The sequence below is a fragment of the Stegodyphus dumicola genome, chromosome 12 (assembly GCF_044657685.1).
Source record: "Stegodyphus dumicola isolate Sdum_Otavi_A_Nest chromosome 12, ASM4465768v1".
Taxonomy (NCBI): domain Eukaryota; kingdom Metazoa; phylum Arthropoda; class Arachnida; order Araneae; family Eresidae; genus Stegodyphus; species Stegodyphus dumicola.
The window spans coordinates 41,538,185-41,551,276 of NC_140779.1; the positions used below are offsets into that span (position 1 = coordinate 41,538,185).

Genomic DNA, 13,092 nt, shown 5'->3' on the forward strand with positions numbered 1-13,092 from the left:
AGAACATGTCATCACAATCTAGTTTTATCATTTCATGAATTTCTGTGAATGGTTTTTGATGCAAAATTTGACGTTAATGCATTGCTTATAATACTCATCTACAATAAACATTGCAGAAGATGCATAACAAACTTTTTAATAAAGTAGTACAGTCTAATGAATAATCACAATAGAAAGAGGTGATAGAATTTTTCTTACATAATTATTGAAACAAAGCATCGCTTACTGCACACCGACATAAAATTATGTTAACTCTCTTTTTGTAAACATTTAAAAACTTATTCCATAATCTTGTATGTCTCACTTATGAAATGATATTTTAACTTTCTTGATATCTTGTTTGTTTTAAATTTGGATTAACATTTTTCTTTCTGTCTGTTAGTTAAGGAATTATTGTATTTTTTATAAATATACAAGGCATATGAGCATCATGTACTTGTTTAAAAATGTAAAGTTTTTTCTAAATCTGCTTTATTTATGATTAGTTTGCTTTGTGAATTACTATTTTTTAAATCCTTTTTTAGATCCTAAAATTGTATTCTGTAAATAGTAATTATAAGTGTTGTTCCTAATGTGTTTTTAATAGGTGTGAAACAAGCATTTAAAATGTATATAAAATGTTTTTAATATATCTGGCATAATAGTTATATGATCTTGTATATCTCATTTGCATACATAGTGATCAGGGCTGTGGAGTCAGAATCAGAGTTAGGCAGATTCTTGGGTAAAAGGCATCTCAGTCGCTAAAAACACATTGACTCCGACTCCAATTTATGTTGGACAGTTTGAATTGGAAATGAAATTAAAGTGAATTGGAAAAAAGATTTAATGACAAACTGAGTTATTATTTTTATTTATAGACTATATACATTAATAAATAGTTATTTTCTATTTTATTGACATATTGATGAATAAATTTAACGGAGGAGGATGGATGTGATATTTGCCATTATCGATTAAACTGCTTCATTTAGTTACAATTTAGGTAAGCAGCAAGAGCTCCCAAAATTGATGCCATTCTTAGGAAGCGAGCAGGAAAAGGAGAAATTATTTGATCAAGGAACGTGATGAGGGAAGTACATGTTTGATGATAAAGAGATTGTTAGAATTAAGAACTTTTTTAGAAGATGTAGATAACCCTAATGTTTCACTAACAGAAAGACTGTGGAATGATCTTGCGGTATTGGAAACACTTCTTTCTACACTGAATGTATAGCCACAAAAAAGCTACAATCTGAAAAATTAACAGGAAGTGAGACTGGATCAATGTGATGTGTGTTCTCTCTGGAGGGTTTATTGCAGAAGGAATCATTTCTTCAATGTAGAAAAGAGAAACTAGTTTGCTAGATAAGGAGATCTTGTTAAGTTCAATATATGTAGATCCAAAACACTGAATTTTATTGGATGACAAACAAATTAAAAAGGCATCTATGAACTTTCATTAAGAATGGAATTTTCTCAAAACAACTGGAGTATTCAAATCAGGATAGTCAAACTGCAGACATTGCAACTGAGTCTCTATCATCCTCTTCCAGTGATGAATTAGATTTTGAGAAATATTTGGATAAAGCAAATGAAAATAAAGAACCAAGAGCCTTTAGATATAAAAATGAAAAAATACAAACAAAATTTCTGTACAGCATTTGAAGAAATAGAGAAATATGATTGCTCTATCAAGACACCTCTTTTAAAACTTATAAAAATCTATCCTGAAAAGTTAAAAGAAGTAGCCGTAACAGTAACAGCTCTGCCTCCTACTCAAGACAATGTGGAAAGACCCTTCTCAGCTTTCAAGTTCATCAAATTGGATCCATGGTCCTTCATCAAAGAAGTTTTTGCCGACGCTATACTGTTTCTTAGAAATTATTAATGCCAGTTTTTCCATTTCATAATAAATGCTAATTAGTATAAATAATTTGCTGTGCCATCAATTTTTTTCTGTAGCATCTATTACTTCTTTTATATTAAAAAAATAAGCTGCATCCGATGTGTATATGTTTACATATGTCAGATTCGGAGTCTTTAAAATTCCAGGAGTCGAAATCATAGTTGGACTCTGTCATTTTCCCTACCGACTGCACAGCCCTGATAGTGACAGTATGTTTAATTTTTTTCATTGCAATTACATATTTTTATAGGCTCAAAATCATCATTTACTTGCACATAATCGAGAGTTATTGGAACATATCAAGAAATTGGTGGATCATATTCATACTATTGAGGAAAAGTTTCATAAGGCAGAAAAACTTGATGGAACTTGTTTTCCTGAATCATTCCTTCCATCTCATGTAAGTTATTAAAAAACTGTATGGATGAATTAAATTCTAACCTCCAATGATGGTTTCCAGCCAGCATCTATGAACTAGAGTTATTTTTACATGCATGTACTTTGAAATATGTAATAGCACATGCTCTAAATTACTGATCTCAAACTCAAGTCGCATGCGGGCTGAATGTTCAATCTGGAAACAGCTGATGGGCTAGAATTTTTTTTAACAAAACTGAAAATTTTATTAAAAAAAAATATTTTAAATAAATTTTAATTTGCTCACTAAATATTTATCAATTTATCAAATCATACATAAACAATAATAATACACTCTTTTGAAAAAAAAAAAAGAAGAAGCACCAAGGACTTTCGCAATTGTGACAAAATACTGTCCACCATCTCACGGCGCTTGTCTGAGGCGGGGTTATGCTCACAGAGGCCATTGAGACGTTTGCCTTTGACCCACAACATCGGCGGGTTGTCTGGTGTGGTGTCACAGCCGATCATCATGGCTGCCATCAGACTTGTACCGTACAGTCTTCAGCGATGAATCTCGTTTCAATCTTGAAGCAGATGACCACCATGTTCATGTCTCGAGAGGATGGGGCCAGCAGTCCCAATCAGCCTTTCTTTTACAAAGGCATACAGCCATAACCCCTGGTGTAATGGTGTGGGGTGCTATATCTTATGACAGCAGGTCATCGTTAGTCATCCTCCCAACATCTTTAATAGCTCAACGATATGTTGATACCACACCGATGAAACCGCACATTGATAAAAGCCCACATTTTTTCAGCTGTAAAAAGCAGATTCATAATAAATATAAAATGAAAAATAAATTAAATCAATAATAATAATTACTAAAAGCCCGTAAGTCGCTTTCACGTATTTCAGGATTTAACTCCGCATATAAATACTTACCAGTTTTAGTTGAATGGGCTAAAACATTTATTTAGGAGATAAATATATGATAAGATATAGTTTTTATTCTTATCAATAGAAAATAGCACTAAAAAAATCTGAAAGGTTCCAGATTTTAAATTACGTCCAAAGGGCCCTTTTTTTTAACATTTTGTGTTATCTTTATTTACTAATTAGCATGTTCTTCGCACTTAAACCATAAAATTCAGTTCAATAGCAATATCGCAAAATAGTTTTAAAATGAGCATATCTTTAGAATTTCAGGTACACAGCTCTGCGGGCTGGAGATAAAAGTTCCCCCTGTAGAGAGTTGCCATTGCTCGCTTTTAAATCATTTTGTTAATCAAAAATTCATTTAGTTATACAAAATATGAGATCGATAATAAAGCAAATTTCAAATTCGGGTTTTCAGATGCCCATATTTACAGTAGGATTATGTCATTCAAAATTGGATGGATCTGGCACAATGCGAGAAACATATACATGTATGTGTAACTTTGCTAGTATATTTACGTGAAAGGGAAGTGACCTCGTACTAGCCCTACAAAGGGAGGTGAAAGGGAATACTGGCCACACTGCTTCTTTCAATTCTACAAAATTATAAGGAATATAAAATGTATGCTAATTTTCATCATATATAGAGAATAATTTATGAATAATTTAACAATTCAGAAAATGTTGCATGTAATGAATTTAATATGGAGAATTAGAGCCAAACTTTTATTTCAACGAAAAAGATTATTATGATTGACTATTATAATTAAGAAAACATTTGTGTGCAATATCACAAATACTGTTTCAATAGTGAATTAAAAGCACGGTTAAATTTTGACAACTTCAATTTTACATAAATCAATTTCATTCCCAATTGAAATTTCATTTTTAATCATAATAATTATTATTCGTAACATTTTTCAGGAAGTCATAGCTATTTTGAATTTCCTGAAAATGTGTGCTGTTTTTAAGTGGGCATTCGTCTTTTGGGCTTTTGTCATGCAGTTTTCTTACTGGCTGCTGGCTTTTCAGGTGGAAAACCATTGCGTTCCTTTTCTGTTGCCCCCAGCTGAGTGAAAAAGTAGTTAAAGAGAGGACAGCCTTCTTAATTACTTTATCGCCTATCCAACCCGGGGTGCCAAAGAACGGCCTCAGAAGGAAGGGTGGCAGGAGAGCAATGCTAATGAGAAATAAATTAAAGAGAATTTTAGATATTTTTTGTTAGTTACTACGAAATAAAAATATCTGAAATTTCGCTTGTAATTGAAGTTAACTCCCTTCTTGCATTTCCTGTAGTCTAGTTCTTGAATAATTTTCATCTAAGGATTTAGCTAAAATTTCAGTTATTTTAAAAATTTTCAATTAAGTGGAAAACGAAAGGAATTAAATATTACTGAAGGTGATTTGAAAATATTTTTTAACCGTTTTAAAGGGATAATTCACTGTTTTTGCAGTAAAATTGCTGAGTGGAAAAAGATGCTACTTTCTGATTGGATAGTGTATCTAACAACATTTTGATGAACTAATTAAACATGTTTGTTATATCAAAGCAAAACCATTGTTTAAAAGTAAAACTATTGAACTATTTCTAAAAAATAAAATTTACGTAAAAGTAATATTTTTCTTTTTAACTTTCGTATGGTTGAAAACGGATTTAACTATTCGAATAATTTAAATAACAAAGGGTTCTGAACTCAAGAACAAGAGGATTTATTAACCAGGAGTCCAGCATTGTAAGAAAAGTAATCTTGGACATTAAAAATAAATCTTGTTTCAATAAAAAATGCTATGTTACTCAATTAGCTGTAAACGCTTAAAGTTCATTTTACTTTACCATAATTATTTATATACAAAAACTTTCAGTGAGGCAAATTTAAAGAGCATTTACAAACTGAATTTCACTGGAATTCTAGGACTGAGTTTCTAATATCTTGTTTTCTAGCATGAAATGTTTCACCAGTTTTTAAGGTACACGTTCCTAAGAATAATTCATTAAACAGAAGTTAGTATGAGCATGTAAGGTATAATTCAATTTTGATCTCTTAAGTTTATTAGGTCTGGCTAATAAATAAACGTTTTAGAATTCAGCATCAAATTTTAAACATAATTTTTTATAAAATTTGTGTTTTAACTTTTATTTTCAAAAAACATGCACGTAATCCGAAGTTTTATATTACAAAAGTTAGTATAAAAGAAGTATGACAAATTAAATTATCTGTACATTATATCACTATTAAAAACTAATTCAGTCTAGACTATAGGTCCTCAATCAGGAGGAATACCCCTAAGGGGAATTTCTTAGTTTCAGGGAGTAATCTAGTCAAAGTTTTGTCTATCTGTTAAGTATTTAGTTTTAGTTTATGAATATAAAAACCACTTTTCAAATTTTGGTATTTATCAACATTTTTTATACTTGTTTAATTTGTAAAACGCATTAAAAATAATCTATATTTAAATAAATGCAAATGTACTTCTCAAGTTTTGGAAAGGAGGGATTAAATGATCGTCTGGCAATGGTGAAAAGGGTACATGAATGAAAAACTGTAGAGAACCATTAGTCTAGACTGGGCCAACTTGAAGTAAATATAGAATTTTATACTTTATGTATTTTGTATTTTTAGTTCTTCCTGTAGAGTCATTCCTCTTTTTTTTTTTTTTTTTTTTTTTTTTTTTTATGTGGGAGACATGAAAATAAGCTATGCCCTATTTGAGACTCGAACTTGGACCTTTCGAGTACGCGCTGATTGTGCTAACCGCTACATCATGAAGGCATGCTGGAAGGAGGGAGAAACTGCCTTATATACTCCACCTTTTAAAGGGGGACTGTGGATTAGGAGACCCAGTCGCCTAATCCTGGTGTGGAAGATTCATCATCCATCACCTTTTTTTTAGTTCAGGTGCCATGCTGGAGACGTGAAAAATTAGCAATGCGCTCGCCGGGACTCCAACCTGGACCTCTCGAATACGTGCCGAGTGGGCTAGCCATTACTCTACAAAGGCGTATTGGAAGGAGGGAGAAAGTACTATTCTGTTATGTATTATTTTAACTGTACTGTCAATTCTACTTTCCACTTGAGTGTAAATAAGTTAGTAAGCAAACGTGTTTAGGATGCAAATGAGTTATTATTTAAGGCGAAGCTTTTGAGTACGTTGGCTTCTGCTGTCAGGGCTTAGCCATTTACGGCCGTTGCATTAAGTGCGCCAGTAAGTTAATTGTCAGAGTAAGCCTGTTAGGCTAATCTTGAATTGCACTATTTAATTTATTACTTGAAATGTTAAGTTTATTGGTTGCCTGATACTTTAGCAACTCAATATTTTGTAGATTGAGTTGTTAAAGTATCAATACAGCAATACTTAAGTGTAAGCAGTAAGCATAGAATTAAGTAAGCTTTGTAAACAATTTTATATTTCTAACTTAATTTTGATAATAAACACTGAACAGATTATGTTTTCAAAAATGATTTGTAAAGTGGGAACATCATGCCTGTATCTACTGCAATATGTAATGTCTTGAAACATGTCGCCTGTATCCATTACAATAAATAGCGTCATAAAACATTCACCTGTACAACTATGTATCGCTATGTATATCATGTAATGTAATGCATTTTACTTGATCTAATTTAACGCCCAGTGGTGGCAGAACTTGCAGTGTTAGCTGGAATCACAATTTCATTATGACACAATGACGCCAGAAGGTTGTTGGTTTTCTAGTCAATATGTGGGACTAATGGCTACTTAACTTTGGGTAAATATTAGGTGGCCCCTTTATTTCTATGTAACATAACATGACAAGCAGTGGTCTATATGTTAAGCACAAGGTGTGCTCTTGTGAATAGTTCTGTTGAATAAAAAGTTTCAACTTTTATCCTTAGTCTGTTGTTACTGAACATCATGTTGTCTAGTGAGTTTGGTTTGGTTTGGTTTATGTGATTACGGCAAAGCCTTGAGGGCTATCTGACTGAGGGGAAGGATGTCTTTGTGGAAAACTTTCTAAGAGAAACTGGCTCGTATGCAAGTTAAACATGGGGAAAACCACGAAACCGCCCATGCAGCCAGCCTGTTCGCAGTATTCGAAACACCAGTGTTCTGGGACATTACCGCTCGGCGGGCCCTGTTGACTAGTGACCAGCAATTTTACAGAAGCAATCTTACAGAAGGTCATTGACACTTTGCATGCTCCCATGAACGATTAGACCTTACAACTTGTTTCTTAGCTCCATTCTTGAAGTTAACATTCAAACATAAAATGAAATAAAATTCTACGTTTTATCGAGGTAAGTTTTATAAAAAAAATTTCTATTGATTTCAAAATGGGAAAAAAAAAATTGTAATCATATCATGAGATAAGCAGTATGCTTAACAACTTACATATATTACATTCTAAGGATGAAAAAAAAAATTTTTTTTTCCTTGGTAGAACGAATCTCATATAAGAGTTGATCACTTATTTTTCATTTGCGAAGTTTTATAAACGTTGTTCCTTTGAAAATAAATCTGAGAAAAATTTCAAATAACGAAAAAAATAAATTAGTTAGATGAGTAAATGTTAATAAAAAATGAAATAAAAGCTGTACATAAAGAAAGTGTCAGTCATCCAATTCTTAAGCTTTTCATGTAGGCACAAGGCTCACCATCGGCCAAGTGGCAAAAACGCTGAACACTGGTAGTTCGGACCAGCGTTCGAATCCCGGTGGAAAGGCTGACTTGACTGCATGGGCGCTTTTGTGGTTTTTCCCTTATGTAACATGTATACGAGCGAGTTTTCTTTAAAAAGTCCTCCACTAAAGCATGCCTGCCCTTGGCTTAGTGCCATTCCATCCTTCCCCTTTTCATGCCCAGTTTGAAATAGTGTCATTTTGTCCGCTGCCGTTTGCACTTATTCTCTCTTTCTTATTTCATTCACTGTTCGAAAAGTCACTTTGTAATTAAGAAAAGATATATTCAGATGAAATGACCCTTATTACTTTGACCTGACTTAGCTTTTGAGTTCTAATATTTATTAAACATTTTTTTTAAATAAATTTATTCCAAGCAGAATAATGAATTTCATGCATTTTCAAGAGGTGTGTTTTTGAATCTAATACCAATTTTTTAATTTCACATACTTCTAAAGCAATAGAACCTCTGTTCCTCTGCTTTGAGAAAAAATCAAAATGTAGCAAGTGTATAGCTAAGATGTACATGTTTTATTAAAAATATAGTGAATCCTCTATAAACGCGACTGTTCACGGCTTTAAAGGATTTTGAATGTAGATGTGGTAGTCTTAGAAATGTGATTTTCACTGGCAATGCTTGTTTATATTCTCAAAAAATGCAGGTCTCTTTCAAAAGGTGACTCCTTAGAAATGTCGTCAATAGATATAATTCACTATAATTATTTTCTAATGGAAAATGGGATTAATTTAAGCTAATGTCAATTAGAAAACGGCTATTTACACTAAAGAGATTTAAGAGCAATATAACTGTAATTTTTATTTCACAATCAGCTGTTATATAAGATTAGCTGCTTTCCGTATATTTTTCATGTCGTGTAACTGATATCCATACGTCTTTAACAAATATAAAGCAAATGCAAGACAAATTATTAAAAAATTACAATTCGAAACATTAATACTAATATTCTATTACTATACATAATACTATAATTGAATTATTAATTTATATACAGTACAAAGTCTGTAATTGGGACTCGTTGGGACTTCGGCGATTCCGGATTATAGATCATCAATTTAAATATGGTAAGATGGCATGCAGAAATTATAAAATTAAAAATATGAAACCGTCAAAATTTAAAAAAAAAAAACCTTAATATTTATTTGTTTACTTTATTAAACACTTCTTTCAATGTGCGCATGCGTAAAGCATACATAGTCGAAATTAGAAAATTGCAACCAGAAAACCATTTGATGTGTATTCGTGATATTTATAATGTCGAGGAATTTGATTTAAATCTTTAAATCATGTCAAAGACGGAGTACATCGAGATGAAATACTGCATTTAGTAAGGAATTATAAGTCGAATAAAATAAAAACATCTGCCCTGAAGATAAAGATAGTGCTGACAGATAAACTTCCAGTTCATAGCGCACCGCGACGTGTCCACCCTTTCCCCGCAGAGCAGCTTGAAATTGATAAACAGATTTCGGAATGGCTAGAGAAACAAAGGATATGCCTTTATCCATTTTTTGCAGCAATTCCACTTTTTGTTTGATGGACATCGAAACATGCTTTCACTTTGTAGATCCTTTGGTAGCTCCAGAATCAGAAACTCTTTTTGACACAATCGAAAGTTCAAGCTTACTTTTTATAAAATTGCTCTAAGTCTGCAAAAAATAATAAGCCGGATCCAATTGGAAGATTAAGAAACAACGCAATCTGCAACATTAAGTGAAATAGATAATTAGATAATTTTAGCCTAGCTTATACCGTCCATTATACATTAAATGCGCATGCATAAACATATTATGCACATGCGGAAAGGTATAATGCACATGTGTAAATGCATTATGCGTTTACGCATGCACAGAAAGTTTGTAGCTTTGAGGTCGGATTATAGATCATTCCGGATTATGGACGTCCAGATTAAAGACTTTGTACTGTACTTATATGTATACTTAGAATATAAAAACAACAAACTTTGAATCTGATGACTCTATAAATATATATATTCATGTAGTTACAAAATTTTATTATATGCATAGTTCTGTATAATCTTCACAAACCTAATAAAATGCTACATTATAGTTTGAGGTGATTGTAATTAAATTTGTAGATATGTTGACTTCTAAGAGTTGTTCCATTTCCCCAAAATAAATAAATACATAAAATAAAAATTAAAAACACTATTCCAAACTGCTGTAGTTGAAAGATTAAGAAGTTACACTTGGAATTCATTTTCTGACAGGGTGTCAGCTCACAGTTTTAATTTATTCAGAAATCTAAAAGAAAATATCTCTCGAAAATCGCCAAATTAAATTGTTACATTCAAAAAAGCTTTCAATCAGAAATATGTTTAAACTTTGATAAGCTCAGTCTAAAGTAAGGAATAAAATATCTCTTAGCCAAGTTTTCATTGTGCTTAATTACATAAAACTGTTTTAATATTACTAAATTAAAAAGGAACTAAAAGAAATTAAGGGAACTAAAGAAAAAACTAAAAAGGCAGAAAATAAAATTCAAGTGTTTTTCAATTAAAAAGTTAAGTTTTAATAATGGAACAGAATTATATTTAATCTCAGCCATATTACCTTCAAAATAGTATGTAAGGAGCTACAGAATGATATTTTTTATTTTAACGTGCACAAAGTTAAATAAGTAAATAAATAATAAAATGCATTTTCAGATTTCTCATCGAAATGTTATCGGTAATCACTTAATCAGAGAGCAGAATGTTTGCTTTCAACTTAATAAAAATAAACAAGTAAAGTAGTGATAAAATATACAAACAGACATATTTTTGAAATATTAAAAAATTCAGATCTGAATACTCCATTTACTATAATTAAAATTATAAATACATTTTGTAGTAATAAAAAAACCATAAGTTCTTTTTGATTACATGGGCTTTTATCAGTGTGCGCTTTCATCGCTGTGAGTATTTGTCGCATGGGCAATTATCACAGTGGGCTTTTTTTTTGTGTGTGTGTGTGGGGGGGGGCTTTTGTCACGTGCGCTTTCGCCTAGTGGAATTTTGTCTGTCAACCCCTGTGGCTGGTTGCATTACTTTTCATGGCACATCATCCTGGGGCCATTTTTCGACAAGATAATGCCAGGTCACATACTGCTGGCATATCTCTAGACTGTCTCTGTGTGGTTGATACTCTTCCATGGCCAGCAAGATCACCAGACCTTTCACCAATGTCTGGGGCATGGTAGGCCGCCTGATTCAGGCACCACAAAATATCGCAGATCTGGAGCTGCAACTGATGAATGCCTGGCAGAATGTGTCGCAGGATGACTTTAGGAATCTCTACCCCTCCTTGCCTCGACGAATTCAAGTATGCATTGCTGCCAGGGGCGGTTCGACAAACTACTAATAACACTCAATGGGTGATTGTGAGACGTAAACAAGTACTATGACCTTGATTTTTTAATCATTTTATTACCTGTGTATTTTATTATCTGTATACACATAATCCATTTCATCCATAACAAACACTTCCTTCATGGTGCTTTGAGTTTTTTGCAAAAGAGTGTGTATGCTAACTAGCCATTTAGAGCATGATTTTGGTTGGATGCTTGCTGGATACTCAGAGTATGGTTTTGGTTGGATGTATATATGCTTGCTGGCCAACTTATAGCATAATTTTGGTTGAAAGTATATATGGTTCAGCCACTTGAAGGGATAACATCTATATTATTTAATATGTATTATATTGTGTTTAATATGTATTAATAAGAAGATATTAATTATTTCTTTAATTAAAACGCAATTTTAATAATATAAAGAATAAATATGTTAAAGTTTATCTATTTATATCACTGTGTTTCAACAAAATTATGTGTTTAAAAATTATCTTTAAGAATAAAAATCAAACATATAGCTTCTAGGCTTTGTATGCTTTACTGATTAAACAAAAATTATAAATAAATCCAGGGGAAAAGAATACTATTATCATCATCTTTGGCCTTTTCATCACACCACCAATAAGTCCATCAGTTATATAAATTGAGTTATTGAAGTGAATGTTATGAGTACCTTACTTACCAATCACAGCTTGTGGCTCATGCTTCAATATTTATGTTTAATAAGCAGTCAGTCTTATTGTAAAGGATATGAGCATAATTTATTAGCATTTGTCTATGTTATTGTACCTCTTCTTTTAGTTAACAGATTGAATTTGGAGGTTTCATGTGAATAAAGGTGTGAGTTAATAGATTATGGTAAAGTGTGTTAACTGCAAAGAGGTTAAAAGTGCTAAACCGTACAGACTAAAAGACCATCTGAAAAAGTACAGGGTTAGTAGTAAAAATAAACAGAAAATAGGCTTATTTTCTAATGGGGAAATGGTGAAAACACTTTATCATTTAGTATCATTAGAATCATTTAGTAGGTAATTCAGATACACTTGCAAAGAAACTAGAACAGGATAAAGAAAAAAAAAAAAAAAAACCATGAAACAGACTTTCATCACATTTGGGTTAGTGTGAGAGATTTAAAATAACTTCAAAGCATAAAAGGTTTTTGATGTAGCTAAGTTCTTTATATACTTGCACTATTCCATTCTAGCCATCTTTTTATATATATGAAGAGTTTGCTTTGACCAGATTACACATTCCCTAAGAGAAAGCAAATACTCACAATCTGATAGAAAATAATATTTTTTAAATTCATAATGCTAGATAAAGTACAATGTAAATACCTTAGTTTTTTTTTAACCAATATATTTTTGTTTTAAGAAACTTTCCTTTCCCTTCTGGTTTCAATTTCCTTCCAGAATACAAATTTAAATGATATTATGCAAATCTAAATGAATTTGAAAATAGTATTTATGTAGCAGATTTTAAGAGTTCATAGTTAGTTCTGAATTTATGCCACATGTTTGAAAGTAGTTCTGTAGCTGAATATTTGGTGCTAACCATTTACTTTAGATTGTATTGATAGTCTAGGCTTAGCTTAGCTGTGTGCAGCCGATTTAGCAGTTTATATTGAATAGGAGCCAGTTGTGTAGCTAAAATTTAATTCATTGTCATTGTACATACTAGTTTGTGCTCAAGTTACTTAACCTCTAGTGGTGGGTTAATATGTGAGCACCGAGTGACTGCATGTTCTATTCAGTTTAGTAAAATAAAAAAGGTTGTTATAACCTTCGTCTGCAGTCATCTGTTTTCTTTCAAGACATAGTGAGAATTTGCTACTTTGTGTTCAGTAGGGTCCACAGTTTATGCTCCCAAAAAGAACTAGA

General features: G+C 31.9%; 1 protein-coding gene across 1 annotated transcript in view; it reads left to right on the forward strand.

Moving 5' to 3' along the window:
• The window catches only part of LOC118192498 (carboxyl-terminal PDZ ligand of neuronal nitric oxide synthase protein-like), a 116,640-nt gene that overhangs the window by 85,364 nt on the left and 18,184 nt on the right, over positions 1-13,092 (forward strand). The window contains exon 9 of the mRNA XM_035363494.2: positions 2,139-2,288. Coding sequence (XP_035219385.2) covers positions 2,139-2,288 — 150 coding nt within the window. The remainder of the gene's footprint in view (positions 1-2,138; positions 2,289-13,092) is intronic.